The 23,151-nt window shown below is 57.6% G+C and overlaps 1 protein-coding gene across 3 annotated transcripts in view; it reads left to right on the forward strand.

The window, feature by feature from the left end:
• Positions 1–7,630, forward strand: part of DHRS3 (dehydrogenase/reductase 3) — a 38,719-nt gene extending 31,089 nt beyond the window's left edge. For all 3 annotated transcript variants that reach the window (XM_047725857.1, XM_047725858.1, XM_047725856.1), the window contains 4 exons: positions 87–206; positions 486–724; positions 4,696–4,821; positions 7,090–7,630. In XM_047725857.1, the coding sequence (XP_047581813.1) occupies positions 87–206; positions 486–724; positions 4,696–4,821; positions 7,090–7,174 (570 nt within the window). In that variant the 3' untranslated portion in view covers positions 7,175–7,630. The remainder of the gene's footprint in view (positions 1–86; positions 207–485; positions 725–4,695; positions 4,822–7,089) is intronic.
• The last annotated feature ends 15,521 nt before the right edge of the window (positions 7,631–23,151 follow it).

Consider the following 23,151-nt stretch of genomic DNA (forward strand, 5'->3'; position numbering starts at 1 on the left):
TGATGTAGCTGTCCGGGGGCGTACAGTGAGTGTGGAGGGGGCAGGTCCCTCTGCCCTAAAGGCCCCGCGGCTCCCCCTGCCCGCAGGTGGGCGACATCACCATCCTGGTAAACAACGCTGCCGTGGTCCACGGGAAGAGCCTCATGGACAGTGACGATGACGCCCTTCTCAAGTCCCAGCACATCAACACCCTGGGCCAGTTCTGGGTAAGGGCCATCCCGGGCCACAAGCCAGCCCCTGGGTGTGACAGTGACCCATTCCTTCCCTCCCGCTGCCGTTTGGGTGTGGGAAGAGGCTCACTGGGGCTGGGGCTTGTGGATGTCTGAGAAAGTGGAGGTCAAGGCCCTTTAGTGGGCAGGCCCCAGCCGCCTCCCCTCCCGTCCTAGGGGAGCTCATCATCTGGGGGGCACGGGTGCCCATGCTGGCCTGGTATAGAGGGGCTGCTGGAGGCGGCGGCCCCACACTGACCTCCCGCCCGCCCTCAGACCACGAAGGCCTTCTTGCCGCGGATGCTGGAGCTGCAGAACGGCCACATCGTGTGTCTCAACTCCGTGCTGGCGCTCTCCGCCATCCCCGGTGCCATTGACTACTGTACGTCCAAAGCCTCGGCCTTCGCCTTCATGGAGAGCCTGACCCTGGGGCTGCTGGACTGTCCAGGGGTCAGTGCCACCACCGTGCTGCCCTTCCACACCAGCACCGAGATGTTCCAGGGCATGAGGGTGAGGTCAGTGAGTGGGGGACTCGCCTCCCCCCGCCACCACCCCGGGCACGGCCCCCAGTAGAGAGAACGGAGTGTCCGTCCAGGAACAGCGAGGATGAATCCCAAAAGTCTTATGTGGGTCAAGAAGCCAGAGGCAGGAGAGGGCATGCTGTGTGACTGCTCCGTATGAAGCTCTAGAGGCCGGCCACGGGGATGGAAACCAGAGCAGTGGCCGTCCCTCGAGGGCTGGGGACATAGCTTGGGAGGAGGCCCAAGGGAACTTTGTAGGCTTTTAAGAATGTTCTCTCTTCCCGATCTGAGCGGTGGTTATGTAGATGAAAACAAGTCAGGCTATACACTAAAGATGTATGCCTTTTTATTATATGCAAAATACAGCTCAATTTAAAGAAATACCGAGGCCAATCAAAGGGACTGGGAACCATGGCTTTAGAGCTCATGCTTCCCGGCAGCTCACCTTTACCTGTGACGTCCCCTGCCACCCTGGATCCAGTGAGCACCCACTGCAGCCTCCACCACTCCTCTATAAAATGGGATGATGAGAAGGGCATCTGGGATGGCTCATTCGGTTAAGCGTCCCACTCTGGATTGGGCTCCGGTCAGGATCTCAGGGTCGTGAGATCGAGCCCCATATCGGGCTCCACACATTCTCCCTCTCACTTTGCCCCTTCCTCCCCACCCAGCTTCCTCACTCGCTCTCCAAAAAGAAAGGAAGGAAGGAAGGAGAGAAAGAAAGAAGAGAGAGAGGAAGGAAAGAAAGAGAGAAATAAAGAGAGAAAGGAAGGGAGGGAGGGAGGGAGGAAGGAAGGAAGGGAGGGACGGTGAGGAGGTCCACACCTAGGTTCTGTGATAAGGATGAAATGGGACCTGCCACACAACACCACGTATGTATACAGTAAGAGCCCAATAATTGGTGCTACGATGACGAAGGTTTGTGAAGCCGCATAAGGTCATGGAGAAATGACAATGCAGAATTACCCAACAGCTGCTCTCCCTGCTTTTTACAACAGAGCACCCAGTTACAAACTTCCCTTTCAAATCTGGCGCACCAGCTTCTTCCCCAAACGAGGATGACGTGGAGGGTCCTCGTGGGAATCGAATGAGTCAGCCGGCGGAGGGCCTTTCGCAGAGCACAAACCGTGTGGGGTCCCTCCGTCTCCCCGAGCTGTTAGTATTGAGTCATTTGGCGATACCCCCGGGTCTCTGGATTTGCAAAACCTTGAGCCAGTTTTGCCGACTCCCTGAGCCATACTCCGCTGGTCTGTGAGAGTGGACATCATACCTCCCTGAGGGGCTCATGAGGAGGGATCGAAGCAACACATGGAAGGTTCTGGTGCAAAGCCTGGCCTACAGACCCCCAGTAACGAACTGCTGCTCTCCTGTCCTCGCCGTCAGCGAGCATCTCTGAGAAGCCGTATGTGATTAATCTTCCTCGCCGATCACCCCTTCTGTGTGCCACCAAAATTTCTACCTGCTGGTCATGCAAAGCATCGTGGATTCTGTATGTAGAGGAGGTTCGATAAATGACAGTTAATGTCCCATGTTGGCTCCCTCTCCCCTATCACATCTCAAGTTTGGCTTCTTTTCTTCAGGGTATACAGGAGGTGCTCTGTAAATGCATATTGGATGGAAGAGCAACAGGGGCAATCCGGGGTTTTGGCTGGGCTCCAGAACACAGAAGTAGGTGGGGCATCAGCAGGCCTCTGGCAGGTTGTCTGTCTCACTTTCTGGCACGTTAAGGAAGTGCAAGGTTCCCCAAGCCATTTTCTGCAGTGGTTCCGAGTGTGGACCCACACAGCCTCGGGCCAGCTCCGTGGAACCTGGACAAGTCACTTTAGCTTTTCTGTGCCTTGGTTCCATCTCTAAGAAGGGATGGGTAATGTAGCCCCGCTTCACAGGTTAGATGAGCCCCGAGATGGGACTCCACTAGCCTCCCGACAAGTAGTAAGCTCTGGCGAAGGCGCCTGCAGGTGTGTGGCTGAGCCCCAAGGAGCTGGGGGAGGAGTCAGAAGAGGATTATTGCTGTCTAGCCACCTCCCACTTCTCAAAGGAAAAAAAAAGAAGAAGAAAACCACTAGCTTCCTCCCCAACCATGAGAAAACTGATGGGCTTTCTGGCAAAGCCTTGGGGACCCATCTCACCCACAGGGGGAAAGGAGAAGGACCCTCCAGCGGCCGTGCTGGCATCCATCAGGTTCTTCCGCAGGGCCCTTACTAGGAAGGGCCCCCCTGAACCCACGGAGCTTGGCCCATGCACCCCGCCTTCCCTTCCTCCAAGGAGCGAGCAGGCCCGGCCCAGGTTGGGGCTGGAAAACCAGACCGTGCACTGTGTCTGTAGGGATCTGGCCTCCGTGAGCCGCCTCAGCGCAGTCCTCTCTGCAGGCCCCGGGGGCTGCCCTTCTACACCACGGCAGGGCTGGGAGCATCTTGGCTGCACCTTGGGATAGCAAAGGAAGCCCCTGGTGGGGAATGGGTGTGAGGGACGCCCAAGGGTTCTCTGAGACCAACCCAGCCCATGCTTGGGTCCCAAGAGTTGCCTTTGCTCAAGGTAACGTCAGCTCTGAGTGACTTACCTAAGCCCTAAGTGCTTCTGGGGCCCGAACAGCACGCAAGCCCTCACGGGGGGATCACGGTCAGCCCTGGGCCTACAGGCCCACAGGGGCGAGGACTGACTTTTGGCCTGGGGCCCCTGCTGGCCTGGCTTGAGTCCTTAGGGCCTCCCCTAATCTCCCCAAAGCCTCAGCTTTCTTCTCTATAAATTGGAGCAAATGACTCCTGTTTCGTTTCGCACAGGTCTGGCAGGTAGGGGTGTCATCACCATGTGGGGCTCAGGTCACAGGCCTCCGAACAGGCATGAGAAAGCTCCCGGCATTGGCGCGTTCAGTCGTTCCTTTACCAACTCCTTGGAAAGCGCTCTGTCCGCGTTTGGAAGGCCAAGTCAGTGAATCCGTGAATCAGCGAGGGAAGCGGCGAGCCGGGCAGAGTGGGGCCATCCCACAGACCCCTGCCTCCGACAGGATGAGCAGGACACATTTGGGGAACAGCGGATTGTTCCGTGTCCATCTGGTCCGCGAGCACTGATTGAGCACCACTGTGGACCAGACTCTGCACCGAGGGGAGAACACAGAGAGCAAGACCGACCAGACCTCTGCCCTTGTGGAACTCACAGTCCAAGGGGGAAGACAGGCCATGACCAAGGAGACAGACAGGCAGGCGAGGCCCTTCCCGAGGTGGTCAGTGCAGTCCAGAGAGTTAGCAGAGGGAGGAGCACAGAGGCCACCCCAAGTGGATGGGCTGAGAACCCTCTCGAATGGGGCTGCCAGCAGAGAGCTTAAGTGGCAAGAACAGAAAGGTTGGCCAAGGTTGCTGGAGCAGAGTGACACGGAAGAGGGGTCAGGCGGCGGGTGAGCGGGACCCACATGGAGCAGGGCCGTGGAGGGCCCTGGGAGTCCCTGGGAAGGGCCGGGCCAGGCAGACACAGGATCGGAGTGACATTTTATTTTATTTTTAAGATTTTATTTATTTATTTGACAGAAAGAGAGAGAGAGCAAGCACACGCAAGCAGGGGGAGCAGCAGAGGGAGAGGGAGAAGCAGAGAGCCTGATCCGGGGCTCGATCCCAGGACCCTGGAATCATGACCTGAGCTGAGGGCAGCCACTTACCCGACTGAGCCACCCGGGCGCCCCTGGAGTGACACTTTATAGGATCCCTGGGAAGCATTTTGGAGAATGGGTCCCAGGGGATGGGCTACAAGATCTCCATTCTCAAGGGCAGGCTCACTGGGGAGAAAGGGAAAAGGGGGGGCGCTCGCAGCGCTACTGGGGACAGCAGGTGGGGGTGGGCAGAGCCTTCCAAAGGAGACTCAGGTCTTCCAAACAGCAGACACCAGAGGGATGGGCCAGATTTGTTAGCCACGGAGGAGGTCAGCAGAAGCATGGGCTTCTCTAGCAGAATCCCCTGTGGTTCTTCCTGTGTCAGGTTCCCCAACCTCTTCCCACCGCTGAAGCCTGAGACAGTGGCCCGGAGGACGGTGGAAGCCGTGCAGCTGAATCAGGCCCTTCTCCTCCTTCCGTGGACCATGCATGCCCTCATCATCTTGAAAAGGTAAGTGCTGGGGGTCGGGGGGGTGGGGGTGGGGGGTGGACATTCGGAGACGGGCTCCTGCTGGCCATTCCCCTTCTGCCAGGGAACCCTGGTGGGGAGGAGGCGGCAGGCAGGAGAAAGGACTCTGTGATCGATTGGTCATGTCTGCCTTGGGCACGAAAGTGAGCACAGGGGGCCTGCGTGCCGAGGATTTCCTACACTTAGGATGGAGCCGCCGTTTTGAAACTTGTGGGTCTCGGGACTCCTTTACAATCTCAAAGATTAGGGGAAACAACGTGAGTTGTCTCTATTCTTAGTTACCGTATGAGACATTAAAATGGAAAAAGTTTTACAAGATTTATGTATTTGTTTATATTTAAAATATTCACTCATGTATAAACAGCAGTAATAAATCCATGTCCATCCCTTGTTCACAGAAATATGATATATTTATAAAAAGGGTATTTTCCACCAAAAAGAAAAAGTAGCAGGAAGAATGGCCTTGTTTTGCATTTTTGCAAAGTTCTTTATTGCCTGACTTAATTGGAGACAACTGGATGCCTAGATCTGCTTCTGATTTTAATCGGTTATGATGTCACGTGGCATGTCGCCTCCAGAAGACTCAGCTGCATGTGGGAGAGAGGTGTGCAGAGGCAAAACCGTCTTAGTCTTATGACAAAAACAGTTTGACCTCTGAAGAGGTTTCAGGTGTCCCCCAAGGGTTCCTGGGCCACCCTTTGAGAACCACTGTTCTGGAGACTAGCACTTGGCCCCAATGTTCAGGAAGTTCAATCTAATGGGGGAAAACAGGGATCTCAATGTTTGGGATTCCCAGAAGTGCTCCAGGGCTGGTCAGATGGGATGTACCAGGAGGTCAGCTTCAAAGAGGAGATCATCCTCCTTCAGAATCGGCGCAGCATCACGTTTCCTAGAACTTTCTAGACTCTGAGCAGCACACCCTGCCCCTCCCAGCCCTGCCCTGAAGGGGCCATTCCAGGTACCCAGCGAAACCTGGTGCTTCAGGGAGAGCTTGGACGCTGGAGCCCTGTGGCTGTCAACTTCTAGCTCCTCTGGGCCTCGTCTTGCCCCCCCCACCCCCTGCTGATGGGGCCCCTCTGACCTGAGAGGCCTTTTCAGGAAATGAAGGACCCAAGTGCCTTCATCAGACATCAGGGCCCAGGAAACAGGTTCCCTCTGGCTGTGTGTCTACAGCTGAGAAGTTGCTCTAACTGCAGGCACGGGGACCTCCTCACAGAAGGGACCCATCAGTCTGTCCAAACTCAAAGCTCTTTTAGAGACACCGAGTAGGGGCAGGGGCAGGGGGCACCTGGGGGCATTTGGGCCACATCTTTGCGTCCCTTAGTCATCGCGACTGTTGCTCTGAGATGCTCCTTGCTGCTTCTGTGACCCTAGGCGAGTCGAGACTGCCACCCTCCACTGCAGGGGGCTTCTCAGAAGCCTTTCTGAACATTCTAGAAAAAAGCTGGCTTGTCTAGAACATGTCAGTGTTTTCCCCCATAACCCCCTAGCCTAAATTTCCTCTTCTATCCCCCATTACTTTTCCACAGGAAGCAGAGGCCATCCCCTTCCTCAGCCCCTGTACAACACCCACTTTTCACCGTCCCCGAGAAAAATCTTTACAAGCTCAACTTGTAAAGTTGAGCCACACGCGCTCCAGGGAGCCTTCTAGATTGCTCTGGGTGGAAGTGAGCCCTTCCCTTCCTGCACTGAGAGCAGGCCAGGGCCCTTCGATTTGATTTAACAAATGGACTGAGGGGCTCTCTATGCCGAGCCCTGCCTGTGGGGCTTGGGTCAGAGATGAGATCTCTCCCTCCGCGGCAGGCATGGGTCTGACAAGCCAACAGCAAGGACATGGCAGGGGCCACTGGGGAAGCGCAGGGGCTGTGGGAGCCCAAGGAGAGGCCTGGGGGTGAGTCTGGGAAGTTTCCCTGGAGAGAACAGCAGGGCCTAACCCTTCCATCCCGCATAACAAATATTTGTTGAATAAGTGGAACGTGGAGTTAATTGATCAGATAACTCATCGATCAGATAACGACTGGCTCCCAAATGCTAGTGGTTTTGAAAATTTGTTTCTACCACCCACCTTTACTTTGGAAACACTGTTTATCCACCCACTCAAAAGCCCTTCCTCCATGGGGGGTGGGGGTGGTCCGGGGTGGGGGGCGGGTATCAAAGCCACTGCTCTACTGTGTGGTTCTCTGTGGCCATTGGTGAACTGGCTGCCAGTGTCCCCATTAACCATCTTCCTTCTCCCTCCCCCTTCCCCAGCATACTCCCACAGGCTGCACTGGAGGAGATCTACAAATTCTCAGGAACCTACACCTGCATGAACACTTTCAAAGGGCGGACATAAAGACCCGATGTAGAGACTCGCTTGCAAGCCACGGAACCTGAGGGGGCCACGGTACTGGGCACACACCCATGTGCCTGTCCCTTGGCACACTTCTTCTGCTGGGTGAGCAGGACTGCTCCTGGCCCCAGGAAGAATCCAGGTGCCCTCCCCCTGGCCAGCCCCAGGACCTTTGCACAGGACTGATGGGCATAACTCTGACCCCCATGGGGAGGCGAGAAACCAGCCAGTAGCCACCTTGACACTTTCATACATTTCTAATTCTGTAGAGTTTATTGTTAAATTGCTTCTAACCAGCCTTAGCAGTGTGCATAGACTGTTTCCAGGAGGGTCAGATACTCTCTTTTTTCTGAAAAGATACCCAGATACTCTCTTTTTTCCGAAATCCACCCATCCTCAGCTTGTGCAAATGGCACATTTGAATGGCAGGAATGAAAAATAAAGAGATGGTTTTTGTGAGCTCCCTTGTTGAAATCCCTGACCCTTCGTCCTTGGCAGTGGGGAGGAGACGATCCCCACCATAAAACCCCAACCTTTAAGAAACGGTAGGTCTGCTTAGGGCCCCCAGCTGCCAGGAGTGGAGCTGGCAAGAAGAGGGCAGAGATGGTGAGAGAGATTGGGTCCCGCGCCTGGGGTGTGTGGTTCCTTGCCGCCTCTGCCAGGCCCCTCCAACAGCCATGGGTTGGGGGCACTTGGCCTCATCATCCACGGCCTGAATGAACTTGGCTTCGGGGAGCTGCCCTCCGCCCTGCCCCTAGCGACAGCCGCAAAGCGACCAGCTCAGGAGAACAGACCAGTCCTTAGTGAGCACCACTGAGCAGCGGGTCGGTCTACCGGCCATGACAGGGTACCGAGAGGCCACGTCGCCGAGGAGCCCAAACTCTGAAGACCACCAGCACCAGCTGTCCCCTGCTAAGCAGCCCCCTGAGCCAGATTGGACGGCAGGAGCTAGAAGGGAAATAGAAAACAAGGAGGAGGTCTGGAATGGCACAGTGGACCCGGGCTCGGTCACCAGGAAGGATCACGGCCAAGGAGACGTGGGGAGAGATGCCCGGGGTTCCTCTGCTGTGTGTTTCTCCCTGCAGCAAGCTTGTCAACGTGACCTCGGGCAGGGGGACAGGGGGACAGGGGCCTCTGGCCATATGGCTCTTACAGGTGGGTGGCCAGGAGGGGGAGGGGGATGGGCAGCCGCTCCCCAGGGGTAAAGGAGAAGGTCACAGGCCCAGAGTTCAAGGTAGGAGCTTCCCCGGGCTCTGCATACGGCAGCCCTTATACAAAATTCACATTAGTGGAAGATTGATCTCAAGGTCCAGATGATCGCCAGTCAGGACCATGCAGAAATGCCAAGTCATGATTGTGTCCACTGGTTATGGAGTACATGCCAAGTGAGCACCAAGCCAAGGGCGTCACATTTTTTTTTTTTAAGATTTATTTATTTATTTATTTGACAGAGAGAAATCCCAAGTAGGCAGAGAGGCAGGCAGAGAGAGAGGAGGAAGCAGGCTCCCTGCTGAGCAGAAAGCCCGATGTGGGGCTCGAACCCAGGACCTGGGATCATGACCTGAGCCGAAGGCAGCGGCTTAACCCACTGAGCCACCCAGGCGCCCCAGGGCGTCACATTTTAACTGTTAAATTACCCACTGCACCTGGCAGCAGCCCCTGGGAACCCCTCCCAACAGCCGCAAGGTATGTCAGCCAGGACGTGACCCCAGGTCTCCATGACTTCTGACAATGGAGGCTTGTCTTAGAATTGCCACCTGTCGGCCAAGAGTGGCGGTGGCTCAGCTCTGTGCTCTCTTCATGCTGGGGACCTGGCTGAGCAAGGAGCCTTCGTCTGGCCCAGTGACTAGGGGCAAAGGTAGACGCACCTGAAGGTTTCTGCCTGGAAACAAAGCACATCACTTCGGCTCCCATTTCATTGGTTAGAGCAGGTCATGTGGTCAAGCCTGCCCTGGCTGCCACTGGACATCCACTCCCCGTGGAATCGTGGCCCATCGTTCTGAACTATAATGCAATCGGCCACACACCACAGTAGTTGTCCCTGAGAACGTGTCAGCAGAGGATGGAGGGAAGCAGACAGATGCCACCCTGGGGTGTCGTGGCCTCTCTGTGCACACACCAGGTTCTGAGCAGAGCCCCAGAGAAGCACGGACCAGTTTGTAGGGTGCTGTTAGAAAGATGGTCTGGTAGGTGAGCAAAGAGGCTCAGAGCAAGGAAATGGCTTGCCCAGGCTCCAAGGGCTTGTGACACGGGAGGTGGAGTTCGAACCTCACTGCAGCATGTGACTCGTCACCTGCATTTTGGTTCTTGAGATGTGTCCCCAAAGTGAGGGGGTGGGTGGGAAGAAAGCTTCTAAGGTGTCCCCCTTCTAAGAAAGCCCGGTGAGGGCAGGCCCAGAACGTCACACGTATCAATCACCCCATTGTGGCGTGTCTGGACGACATGGTGTGGGGTCCAGGGGCTGGACCTGCCCCTCTGCTGTCCCAGGAGACTGTCACCAGCTCTCACAGGAGGTGGGTTGCAGGTGGCGGCACGTCTTCATGGGCAGGGGTAGATGAGGAAGAAGAAGGGGAGATCCTGTCTGCTGAGCCCCAAATTTTCTGATCATCCTTTAACAGCACAAGGATTTCTGTGTTCCCAGCCGGCTCCAGGCCAACCGTTTGGAGAGGATTTGACTCCTAAGGTTTCCATGAAATTCTGCATTTGGCCTGCAGGCCAGGAACACAGTGAGCACCCCAGGGGTTCTGAGTGGACTCTGGGAGAGACAAGGGCTGGCCAGCCCTCCCCAGGGCCCACTGAGAATGGAACTGCCTTGGCTGCAGTGGAACGTCACATCTTTCCAGAGCCCCAGGGGTTTCTCCTGCCAGCCAGGCAGGGCTTGGTCCTACCCCTTCCCCTCCCTCTCCGCTGGGACACTTTCAGTCTTTCTCTGGATCTCTTCCCAGAGGAACCAGGGAAAAAGCCTTGGGCAGATTCCCAGGAGGCCCTGGCCTGGTCCCTCCCCGGGATGGTATGGGTGCTTGGAAAGCCTTGAGAGTGAGGGACGAGAGCTAATTCTGTCCCCGAGCTTAGCCAAGGGAACAGAGTGACAAACCCTGACCTCTGGCTTCCTGACCCCCCGAGGAGCAGGACAGGGCATGCTGACCCTGCAGAGAAGGCGTGGGCCCTGGGAAATGACCCAGTTGCCATGCCAGGGGCTCCTCCAGAAAGAACCAGATCCGAGGTGGGCACCAAGCCCAGGGAGGCGCCAGACCCGAGCCCATCCTGGCAGGCCTCCAGGGACCAGCCTATCTGGCCTGGCAAGCGGCCAAGGGCTGAATTCTGTGGCCCCAGCCCCTCTCCTGGGCCCAGAACACTTTAAGAAGTGGAGACTCTTCTTCTTGGGCCAAACCGATGGTCAGGAGGAACCAGGGGGAAGACAGGGCTCAGCCCTGCTCCGCGTTTCCCCCGAGAGCCCCTCTGAGGGGACAGACAGCCCACGTCCCCGGGGTTGTCCCAGTGTGATGGGGGACCAAAAAAGGAGCCAGGTCCTGAACAGGTGACCCCTGCTGTTGGGGAAGACAGCAACAGCAGGTGGGCGGACGGGCTGGGGGTCAGGGAAGCGCCACCGTGAGGGCTCCCCTTCCCACCACAGTGCTTCGGGAAGTCTCCCTCAGAGGGGGTTTCTCGCATTTTCAGGAAGGGCCTTATAAAGGGGGGATCATTCATAAGAGCTCAGAGGTCTGTGTTTGTGAAGAGAACGTCGATACAGAGACACCCCTCACTTCAGGCAAAGCAGGGGGTGACGACCGTGTCCCTTGGTGCAGCAGGAAGGCTTGGAACCGCTGGTGGGTGCCCCAGCCTCTCCGTTCCCCTTCCGTGGGGATCTCACCCCAGGGTCCGAGTCACCACCATTTGTCAGCACTCTTCTCTTCAGAAGCTGTGGGCTGCGAGCTGTGGCTCAGGAACCTGGGCTGGTGTCGCCTCTCACCTCTCACCTTCCCCACCCATCCAGACCCGCGGCTTCCAGAAACCCAGCAGACCCCTGAGCTCCCTGCTTCTCTCAGCCATTATGGCCCAGGGGCTCCCCAAGAGGCAGGAGGCCCCCAGAGGACTCTGGACTCTGGATTTCCACTGGCTGTTCCGTCGTCTCCTGCGTGTGAGGTCACCCCTCTATCCCCGAGGAAGGACGAGACGTTCCTGCCCTCCGGCCTCCTGGGCAGGGGTGAGTGCCAGTGCAAAGGCTCTGGAAACTCCAGGGCATGTGTGATGCTGGCGGCTCCCACAGCTCCCAACCAGGACCCAAGGGCCCCTCAGGGCCCCTGGCGTCACCATCTTGGCCTGGCCTGGCCAACCCTGTGACAGAAGCGTCCTTCAGGGCCCGGCCATAGTTCCCTCGAGGCTGGGGTGGAGGGAAGCTTAGCTCAGGAGACCCCAACACGGGCAGCAGGTGCAGGGCTGGAGGAGGCCTTTGGGGAGGGCAGAGCAAAGAGGTCCCCCGGGGAGGTGCTTCGTGGGGGGTGGGCTGCTGTCTTCCAGCACATGGGGCGGTGTGGGGGAGGACATTTCTCTAGCCCCTCCCGCCACGGTTGGCTCAGGGCAGGTCATTTGTGGCCAAGTTTCTCTGTGGCTGGGGAAGAAAATAAGCACAGATGTCCCCCAGGGAAGCCATCGCAGGGAGGGGCGTGATGGTCCTGCTGGCGAGCTGCACTTGGCGCGTGGGTCCCCTCAGGTGGATGGCAGGCCTCGGAGAAAGGGCCACCACCCCAAACTCACTGCCTGGGGAGCCCCGGACAGGGCAGCCCTGCCGGCCAGCACACAGCTGTGCGACCCAGGGGTCACCCGCTGCCCTGGATGGAAGCAGCTGGAAGGGAATATCTCTGCAGGGCCCAGAGGCCTGGACGCCAGGTCCTAAGGTCACCAGGTCGCACCTGCAGAGCCCCCTCTCTAGCACGCACCGGCCCGGCTGGGATGGGGCCTCCAGTAGGCTCGCACCTGACCACCGGGGGCCTGGGCCACCCCGCCTCGGCCTCTCCCTTCCTCCCTTCAGCGCCTGTCTCGTGGGACAGGAGGTGGGGTCCCGCCATGATTCCTGCTCTGTGCGCGGCCCTTGCGCTCCGGGGGCGCAAAGTGGGGGCGCTTGGTACAGTCATCGGACCGTGCCACCGCCTCAGACATCTTCGGGAACGTTTCTCGTGGGATGTGTCCTCCCGGGTCTGGCTTCTTTCCCCCAGAAAATGTGTTCGGGGCCTGCCCTGCCCAGGGCCCAGGGGAACCGGGCCTTTGCACGGCTGAATGACCCCCTGCGTGTGTGTCTACTACCGGTGGTTTACCCGCTCCGCACCCCGCTAGGGTGCTCCGGGCCGGCCGTTACTGTCTCCTTGCTCCGTGGGTCGGTCTGGCTCCCCTCCCCCCGGAGAGCGGACACCCCATGAGCCACGGGGCAAGTCCACATTCACTCGTCCCCCAGCCCCGGGTGGAATGTGTGGTGCCGCGGGGCCCCTGGTGGAGCCTTTGTCAGAGGCAGCAGCCACAGCACGCCCCGTCCCCCCGCCACCTCCCCTTATACTCCAGATGGGCCCGAGTCATAAAACCAACATTTACCATGAAATGTTCAGGGCCCCACGCCAGCATCTCACCGAGGCTCTAGGGACGTTTGCATGTTTAGGTGGGGACAGCTCTCCGTGGGGACCGTCCTGGGCACTGCAGGATGTTTGCCAGCATCCCTGGTCTCCACTCACTTTACCCTCCCAGTTGTGACAACCAAGCCATTCCCCCGGAGTCGCCCAGAGCACCTGCTGGCCAGGAGGTGGAGGCCCAGGGAGGCTCGGCGGCCAGGCCGAGGAGAGGTTGCTCCAGAAGTGGGCGGATGGGAAGCGCCCGCCCCAGGATGCACCCCTGACCCCCAGGCGGGAGGCTTCAGGCCCCTCAGGCCTCCCCCGCAGCAGCACGCTTGAGTTTCTCTGTCTTTGGACTCGGTTTGAAAACTCCCTCACGCCGCCCTCCTGGCGAGTTCCGCCAACACTGCAGAATTTTCCGGGCTTCTTCCCGCCCCCAAATCCTTATCATTCCTTTCATTTTTCAGTGTTCACAAGACAAAGGAAATAAGCACTTGGAGGAAGACACAAGCTGTGTTTGTTCCTTTGCTGGCTGCGATGTAACAGGATCCTGCTTGGGGAGGTCACACCGGGGACCATGTGCAGGGCCCCGCAGGGGGCGAGCAGTGGGTAGCCCTGGCATGTTGACAGAGAGCAAAATGTCCCCCAAATGCTATGATGGACGCCCGTGGCAGTGCGTTTCCTGGGGGTGGGGGCAGGCAGGAGGGTCTGGTGTAGCCCACATCTTCTCGGAGTCCCCGCTGGCTGAGGGCCAGCTGAGGGCCTGGGGAGCTGACCTAGCCAGGAACCGGGGTGCACACAGGGGAGGAGGCTGGACGCTGGAGCCAGCCACATCTGAATCCTGGCTCTGTGTGCCTGGCCAGAGCCTGTCTCCTCATCTGTACATGCCTCGTTCTGGCCACCATCGAAGAGAATCCCCGCCACCCACTTCTCCATCACTTATTTGAGTCCAGGCCTGAGGGAGGATCTGACTGGGGGAGTCAGGATTGCACGCCTCAGCAGCCAGGAGTGGGGAAAGCTTACAAGGAACCCCTACGCCTCTGGCTTACAGTCAGGAGTTCCCTGGGAGCCACCCAGAGCTTCAGACAAGAGCGGGTACCTTGCCCAGCAGACGGCCCTGATGGGACACAGGCCGACTCCCTGCGTGACATCCACAAGGACTCTTACGGAAGCAAAGGGGGGGATTTATCAGTTTACATAACTGGAAAGCCCAGTGGTAAGTGATTTCAGGTACAGCTGGATCCAGGAGTTTTAGCAATGTTTCCAAGACTGGTTCAGGACCCAGTTTCTCTTTCTCTGTCCTTCAGTCCACATTCCCTGGGCTGGGTTCACTCTCAGACATCTTGTTCTAGTGAGGGCCAGGTGCCTGTTCAGCTTCAGCCTCGCACCCTCCCTGGTTCAAGGGAAACAGAAAAAAACGAGACTGGATTTTCCAAGTCAATCAGAGTTCGTTCTGATGGGTTATGATTGGCTTGATTTGAGGCACGTGTCCACTGTGATCCGATCACAGGAGCCAGAGGAATACGATGCTCTGATTGGCCAGACCTGAGCCATGTGGTCTGTGCTCGCAGCCTGGAAGGGAATCAAGCCCACGGAAAGGTGCAGACTGAGAGTTGGAACAGGCTGGGGCCCCCAAAGTCCAAGTGGGGTGCCCTGGACAGAAGAAAGGGGAAAGGATGCTGGGTAGCGAAAGCAGCGATCAGCAGAATGACCACTGGCGGACTTGCCCTGGGGCTGTGCCTGATGGGCTGTCCTGAGTTCCCAGAGTGGGACTCTGGCCTCTCCTGACTGACATTTGGCCAGTGTGGTGACAGGCGGTTGGCGGCCCCCTGTCGTCCCCTGGCCCTTCCTGACTGGCAGTCAGCGGCCCCCCCGGTGGGCCGCTGGCCCTGGAATGCTTGGCAGCTGGCCAGTCCTCTCTGGCAGTCCTTCGTGGGGCTGCCCTGAGGGGGACAGGGAAATCTCCTGGGCCTCGCCACTGCCCCATTCTGTCTGCCCTCCCTCACCACCCATCCCCAGAGGCGGGCGGAGGGCAAATGGCATTTGGGAGGCTGGAGCCAGAGGAACTTTTAGGGCCGGACGTGGCCTCTGACAGCCAGGGGAGGGGGGTTCTGGAAGGCGGGGACTCAGGAAATGTGAGAATGGGCACTTGCTTGGGGCCTGGCTCGCGTGATCAGGACGTAGATGTGCCAGATCGATGACGGTGGGGGTGGCCATCCAGAGAAGGGACACATAAGCTGAGGCCAGGCCTGCTCCCTCCGGAGGAACCCAGAGCGAAGGCCCAGCTCGAGGCGTGTCTGAGGCAGGGAAAGAAGGTGGGAGCAGCCCGCCGGGTTGGGGGTATTTTGGGGGGGACACCAGCGATGGGCCCTCTGAGCCCCAGGGAAGCAGGGAGGCCAGACCAGAGAGGGTCTGCTCGGCCCTGGAAAGGATCCGGGCCCCTCTCCCAAGGGCAGGGACGTGATCAGGCTTGCCTTTTAGAAAGGTCTTTCTGCACGCAGGGAACGGATTGTGGGGAGCAGCTGGGTAATCCCGATGAGAGAGGGGGTGGCCCCCAGCAGGAAGGGGTGGTAAGTGAGTTCGCTGGAGGCGGCATTGGGGGGCCTAGGGGCTGCCCCCATGCCTGACGGTTAGACAACAGCCACCAAGTGACAGGGGTCATGGGGTCGTGTGATGCACAAATGAGGGGGTCCCCGGCTGCCCGCAGTGCCCATGGGCACACTCATGCACCCCCCCACCCCCGTGTCTGTGCACACGTGTACACACAGAACGAGTGGGGGAAGGGCGCCTGAGACGGCAGGGAGGGTGAGGGGGGGACGATTCATGCCTTCTGCATCTTCTGTTGTCACCAGCGGCTGCCACACGTGGCCCGTTCATCATTCTGAAGAGAGGTTTAATGAATGAAAGGTGAGAACCGGAGAGGGAGCAGCGCTGGCTCCGAGCGCTGGCCTAGTTGGTCACCGAGGGCTGGGAGGGCTCGGTTGGCCGCTCGCCGCAGCCCAGCCCCCTCTGCCAGCCAGGACCTGGGCCACCGAGCGGGTGCCGGAGATCGCACGTGTCAAGGGCCAGGGGTGGCTGTGGCTGCTATGGCTGTCTTCTCCCGTCCCCCCATCCGTCCCACCCTGCTGACCCCCCCCCCCTCACCATCTCCCTGCACGTGTTGGGAATAAAGGAGCCTCAGATGGTGGGGGGGTCAGTGCCATCAGCCCCCAGAGAGGCAAGACCGACCGGAGGCCAGGCCAGGGCCACCCCAGGGCCAGGGAAGGAAGCCGACTTCTTCTCCACGACCAGCTGGTCCACGCACCCGGCTTCTGCCGCAGGCCCGGATGACAGATGGGCCCCGAAGGAAAGGTCACCGTCTCTGGAGCGGCAGTTGCGTGCTTGGCGGGGGTGGGTGGGTGGGGCGCCTTCGTGCACGCGCTCGGTCCCCGTCTGGCGTTTAGGAGCCCAGACCTCGACAGCACCCGGGCTTGATTTTGGTTACTAAGGATGGGAAGGTTCAGGTCACGTGTAACTGCCTGGCCGGGCGGCCAGCGTCTCCCTGAGGGCGGCCCGCGGGCCGAGGCCTCTTCCAGGCCAGCGTGTCCCCCGCCTCTCGGCACAGGGCGGGAGGTCTGGTGGCGGGGCTCCGGAGCCCAGTGGGGAGGCGGGGGAGAGAGGAAGGGGTCTCGGGGCCTGGGTTCAGAGCAAGGTTAGCCAAATAGTGGATAAATTAAGCGAGGGAAACAGACAGCTCCCCTCTCGGTGAACTTTTCACCCAGCTAACCTGCTCCACGCCCACTCGGGTGGCAGCAGCTCCCGCCCTGTGGCTGTCACCTCTCGGGGGGGTTGTCACCTGCCTCTCCCCCCCCCCCACCAGCCACCACCACTACCACCCGAGCTGAGAGGGTGCGGACGGAGCCCTCAGGCTCCCAGGCCATGGGCCCGGCGAGGAGCTGCTCCCATCTCTTTTAGAAACTTGGGGATCTGACCCAGCCTGCTCAGCCCAAAGTTTGAACTCGGGCACCCCCTGCCCTTCCCTCCCCTCACCCAACAGCCTCCCCACAAGAGGGTTGCTCGATTCTGGCACACCCAGCACCTGCCCTCGACGGGGCCGGAGAGGACTATGGTGGGGCCAGAGTTGTCTCTCCTGAAACTGGCCCTAGAGGTTTAGGGCAAGATCTCCAGCGGGACCCCGCACCCCACACCTCCTTCTCTTGGCCTGCTTCTGGCCCGAGCCACACCTGATGGGACCAGCTCCACCTTCGGAGGCGAGAGGACCTCCCTATGGTGAAGTGGGCTTGAGGGGGGGTCCCCCAAGCAAAGGCCATGGCTCCAGGCTTGGTGCCACAAATAGACATGGCCTTCAGGTACCAGAGCCTTCTCTGTGCCAGGTCCCAAGGACAGAAACCTCACGGGTCATCAGGCTACGAAGTGTGTGCCAGGGAGGCCACCGGTGTTGGGCAGACCCCAGAGAGCACCACCAGGAAGGGAGTCGGCAGAAGAGCTGGAGGAGGTCCTGAGGACCATCACCTGGCTGTCCCCTCCCACTGTCCCGTTCTCCCATCCAGCTGGATGCGTAGACGGTGCTGAGAAGACATGCACGACCCTAATGGGCAGGTACACGGGGCCAGGAGACTGGCAGGGGAGGGGCTGGACGTTCCCAGGTGTTCGCTCGCTCCCCGGGCACGGGCGGAGGAGGGCCCAGCCAAGTGCTGGGCCTGGGCCCGGGGACCTGGAATGAGCTGGGCTGGGAGTGAGAGCCGAGCAGACAGGACACCAGCAGGTGGATGGACAGACAGACCAGGACACGGACCAGCCCCAAGGGCAAGTAGCAGTGGGTGGTGGGGGTGGTCAGCGAAGGCCTCCTGCAGCACGTGCCCTGGGAGCTGAGGTCACAATCATAAGGAGATGCCCTGGTAAAGGGAGAGGTGCGGGGTGAGGCAGAGGGCGGGGCCGGCCCGGAGCGCAGGGCTGATGGGCAACGGCAGAGGCGGGGCCAAGGCCACGACCTTAGATTGGCCTTTGGCCCTTCTGGTCGCCTATCCTTTTGTTGTGTGCTCAAGGCAGCAGGTGACAGGGACACCTGGAACCCCGGAGCGCTAGGCAGTGATCAGCCCTGTGGATGGAGGTGCGTGGTCTGGATGAACCTGAGCCCCTGACCGTGGCCTCCCGAGCCTCGGTGGAGGTCCTGCAAGGTGGGAACTCAAGGTTGACCTTCCGGAGGACGGAGGAAGAGGAGAGCTGCCTGGAAGTCGGCCACCCCCCAGGGAGAGGTTGGAGGGTGACTGGAACCCCGGCAGGAGGGCGTGAGCCCTGGTGTTCCCCCTCTGCACAGAAAGTGGTCCCAACCCTGAGGGGGAGATGAGAACCGGCTTGCTTTGGGCCCCGCCGGCAGAAAGGCCCAAGCTGAGCTGTCTGTAGCCAGGGCGGGCCCGAGGAGCCCGAAGGCTCTGTCAAGGCCAACATTGTCTCCGTCAAGGCCAACATCGTCTCCCGGACCAAGGCCTCAGAGAAGCTGCTGATCCTCCATTGGACCCAGAACCACCCTTCCCATTCAGCGAGTGTTTATCTGGTTTCCGGCCAAATACTGTGGAGCCCTGGTTCCCCTGGTTGCTTTCCCGAGAGGGGGCTCTGCGGCACTGATGGAGCCATTCCCTCCCACCTGGGGCTTCTGGGGCTCAGGAGCCCGGCGGCGGTGGACAGATGCCATGAGGGATGGGCCGCGCCGACCTCACCGTGTCATTCCAGAGCGGCGCCAGCGGAGGCAGAGCACTTGGGCCAGGCGTGGGAAGGAGGAGAGGGGGCTCTCCTACAAGGAGACCCTGGTGTCAGGGGATCTTCCTGGGCTTCTGTAAGGCATCACCTTTCTTGCACTTCCTGACATGAAATCAGCTGTGTTCCCTGGCTCTAAAAATAATATACAGTCGCTATTCGTAAAAATTAAAATACTATTAGGGCACCTGGGTGACTCAGTGGGTTAAGACTCTGTCTTCAGCTCAGGTCATGATCCCAGGGTCCTGGGATCGAGCCTCGCATCAGGCTCTCTGCTCATCGGGGAATCTGCTTCCCTTCCTCTCTCTCTCTGCCTGCCTCTCTGCCTACTTGTGATCTCTGCCTGTCAGATGAATAAATAAAATCCTTTAAAAAAAATTAAAATACTGTTAAGAGGCCTTCAGGGGTCATCATCAATGTCTTGGCATGAGGGCTGCCTTCCCTGACCTCCCTAGGACAGCTGCGTCTGTCACGGGGCAGGTGACCCAGGCAGATGTGTCGAAGGAGTGAGGGCAGGAAGGAAGGAGGAAGAAAATGAGGGGATCCTTCAAAGAGAGCTGAATACTTTAAGAATGGGGCGTCGTGGCCATCAGCATCCTGCTCCCCCAGAAACAGGTTCTCCTGCGTGCCGGCCTGTCCAGCAGTGGGATTTCCCTGGGGCGCGCTGAGCTTTCTGCTTCCTGTCTGTCCCACAGTTCCTGGGCCAGGGGCTTCCCGGAGCACATGGCCTGCCCATGGGCTCATTGTTTTGAAGTATTTCTTTAGCATCATTAAAAAGATGGTGTCGTGTCAAGAAAGAAGAGAATGAAAAAAAAAAAAAATTGGGCACTTACCAGTCGCCGAGCAAATACCCTTTTCCTGCCTGTGAATGGTCCTCGGGACTCGGCTCAGCACACACGAAATTTGTACGAGCTCAGGCTTTTTCCTTCTGTTTATGATTCTGGATTTTTACTTAACACCCTGGTAGATGTTTTCTGTGCATGACCTTCCGAATTCCCACTTTCAAGATAATTTCCGTGGCGTTAGACTCTTTCTTCCTGCGTCTTTCCCATTGTTCTGGCAAATCCCTTTCCTAAGGGTATATAGTCTGTGCTGGGGTTTGCTGCCATTGGTAATTTGAGGTCAACGGATATTTTAGCAGCTGTGCGGGTTGGCACCTTTTAAGCCTTTTCCTGGGGGTGGATTCCCATGGTACAAGAACCAAGGACGCAAGTAGTTTTACGGCTTTTATTCTGGGTGTCAGCCGCTTGCTTTTCAAAAAAAAAGGGTGACGACAATTTGCAATTCCATCAGCAGCAGAGGGTAAGGTTCTGAATGTCTCTGCAGGCCTGCCAATGCTGGGTGTGACCTTCAAAACATCTTTTCTTTTCTTTTCTTTTTTTTTTTTTTCCCCTGACATAGTAAATATAAAACAGTCTCGCAGTTCCTCCTTAATCTGCTCATTTTAGATTGTTAGGTGTAAAGAAACCTTTTACGATCTGGTGATTCGGAGCCCGTGAGCCTGACCAGCAAATTCATCTCTGAGCCCCAGACCGTCCCATAGGAAGGGGATAACACCTTTATCTCCTCATGGCCTTATTGTGATCGTCTCTTTTTTCCAGCTCAGCCAATTTTTTTTCTTTTCCTTTGCATATTTATAGGAGCATTAGGCCCACACAGCATTTTCAGAGTACCTATATCAAATCACGCTCTTTGCCCCAAGAGTTTAAAATATATTTTTGTCTTTCAAGTATTTTTCAGAACTGCCCTAAGTGAGTCTTTCAGGAGTAGCTTGGGGAGACAATAGTAGTTACATTATCTGCAGAACCCAGACAGCTCAGAAATAAATTAACTTTATCCCAGACACAGCTATTAGGGTTGTGAATATGGAAAATAGTTTCCAGTCTTTCACACCAGATGAATGGATGATATCAGATATCTGCTTGGTTGGAGAGATTTAATTAAGAGGGGAATTCAAGGGTTTTCTTGGGACAAATAAAAGGGTTACTGCATTTCAGAGATAATATTGGGGAAAGTCAGAAACGTGTCACAGTCACGAAACTCTACATTTGTTGGTTGGATTTTCTTATGGCACTTCCTGTGATAATTAAATGAGATATGAAACTTTTTTTTTTTAATTATTTGAGAGAGAGAGAGAGCATGAGAGAGAGCATGAGAGGAGAGAGGTCAGTGGGAGAAGCAGACTCCCTGCTGAGCAGGGAGCCCGACGTGGGACTCGATCCCGGGACTCCAGAATCATGACCTGAGCTGAAGGCAGTTGCCTAACCAACTGAGCCACCCAGGCGCCCCGAGATATGAAACTCTTAACGAGTGCCTACCACAGGATAAGCACTCAATGTATGCCTGCCTCACTTCAATTTCTTTGTACGTAAACAATCATTTCCTTCATTCACATATATTGGATTCATGATGTTTCTTATTTATTTTAATGAGCTTTTTATATATTGTAACCATTCTTCCTTTTCATCCTATTTCCTGATATTTTCCTTTGTCCACAAAATTTAGAACATTGGAAAATTTCTGGATTTGACATCTGTTCCTTCCCCAGAGCTGTCCTGGGTTGCATTGGAGTGCCCCCCTCTCCTTCGGTTGTCTAAGACCCAAGTGGGCAGAAGCCAGAATCCGGAGGTCTACCAGTGGGAGCGAGTTAGTTCTCTCGTGTCAGGCTCAGGCAGCTCTCCCTGATGTCACGGTTCCTCTGGGGCCTTGGCTCACTGAAGCACGTGGAATCATTCTTCTGAAATGAAAGGACTCAGAATCTCCCCCTTCTGGGTGGCTTTTGCCCCCAAACTGGGTTAGTTTTCTTGATTTTTGTGTTAGTGGTTGTTCTCACTTTCTTTCATCTTTCGAAGCACATTGGCAGCCTTCTATGTTCCAGTCTCGAGTTTGGGGGATATAACGGTAAATAGAACGGATGTATCCCTGCCCCAGCGGGACCCACAGTTTATGGGGGGGACACACACTGGCTAACAGCACATTGTCAGTGAATATTTACTGAGCACCTACTGTGTACCAGCCTGTCCGCTGGGGACTGGGGACATCCAGGTGAGCAGAGGCGGCCCCTGGCTCATGAACCAAATAACCATTGTTAACAGATAAATGGAAGGTGCCACTTAATAGGGATGAACTACAAGGGGAGGGGTCACGGAGCTAGAGGACTGGATGACACCGGGGTGGGATTTATTCGGATTGGGGGTGGCAGGGGTGGTAGGGGTGGCAGTTAGGGAAGGCTTCCCAGAGGAAGTGACATCTCAGGTGACTTCTGGAGGGTGGCTGGGACTTAACAAGGTGCAGGGGCTGAGACTTTTTGAGACAAAAGGAACAGCACACGCAGAGTGCCCCGGGCAGGCTTCCACACAGCTGGACCTCAGGTCTGGCGCTGGGATTCCGGGCTGAAAGCCTGGGTCCCTCCTGGCCGGCCGGGTCAGGGTTTAGGGGGACCCTCTCCTGGTTCAGCCCACCCCCAGGGCCCTAACTGCCCTGCCCCACCTCGTCTGACAGCAGGGAGCAAGGAAGGCCATGGAGAGCCCCACTGTCGCCCTGCTACTTTCTCTGACCTTAGCTGGAGCTTGGCCTCCTGCCTCCACGAGTTCACGGGGAGGTGAAGTCTCTCCTCCAAGTGGAGGCTGGGTCCTTCCCCTCCAGAGAGGCCTGGGAAGGCCCAGGAAGGCCCCTTCCGCCCCTTCCAGGGCTCACAGGGATCCAAAGAATCATCTGTCCAGCTCTGTCCTTGCCACTTCTCAGCTCTAGGGGCAAAGACGCACGGACTTCTCGCTGGTCCTGTCCCCGGCACAGGCTTGAGTCCTGGTGGGAGGCCCCAGGACCGAGGGACCCTGGGGCTGTGTCAGGCCATTGTGACTTCCCTGAGCTAGAGGGACTTCCTTCAAGGTGCAGGGAATGGCTCAGACCTCATCCTCAACGAGCATGTCCCCCACCTTGAGCTCCCCATGGTTTGCAAAGAGAGCTCTCCAGAAGAGGTTCTGGCTCCTTCCCTCCGCCGGCGCCCAGGAGCTATGTCATTGGCTTCCCACCCTTCCTTACCGGGAAATTCCAGCCCAGAAGCTGGAGCTTTGGGAACGGCTGCATAGACTTTGGAGCCAGACAACACTAGGTCGGAATCCTTGATCCACCTCTGCTCTCTGTGGGATCCCGGGCAGATTTTCCTCTCTGAGCTTATCTCTCTATGTGGAAAATGGAGATGCTGGCGACAGCCAGGTAAACTGAGGCCTCCCTTGTAGGACCCTGCTTTTGGTGGGGGTGGGGGGAGGCTCTGCCAACAGGTCTCATGTCTCCTGCACAGGGACCTGGTCATGGAGCTCTAGGGAGTGGTGGTTCTTACAGATGAGGGCTCTCAGGTTCAGAGAGGTTATGAAACTCACTCCAGGTTGCACAGCAAGTAAAAGGCCCAGCACGGCCAGGAAGGGTGTTTGCTGAGAAGCCTGCCCCGTGTCAGACCCCAAAGCTAGGAGACCGAGAGGAAGTTTTCCGTGCCAACTCTTCCTGCAAGCCCAGAATTCCCCAACCTCTCTGCACCCCCCCCACCCCCAGAACAGTTTCTCCAGCCCCTTGGGCTCCCTCCTCAGGCCTGTATTTGGAAACTTGGCATTGGCATTGGGGGGAGGGCAGTCT

This window comes from Lutra lutra, chromosome 4, assembly GCF_902655055.1.
Source record: "Lutra lutra chromosome 4, mLutLut1.2, whole genome shotgun sequence".
In the NCBI taxonomy this organism is placed as follows: domain Eukaryota; kingdom Metazoa; phylum Chordata; class Mammalia; order Carnivora; family Mustelidae; genus Lutra; species Lutra lutra.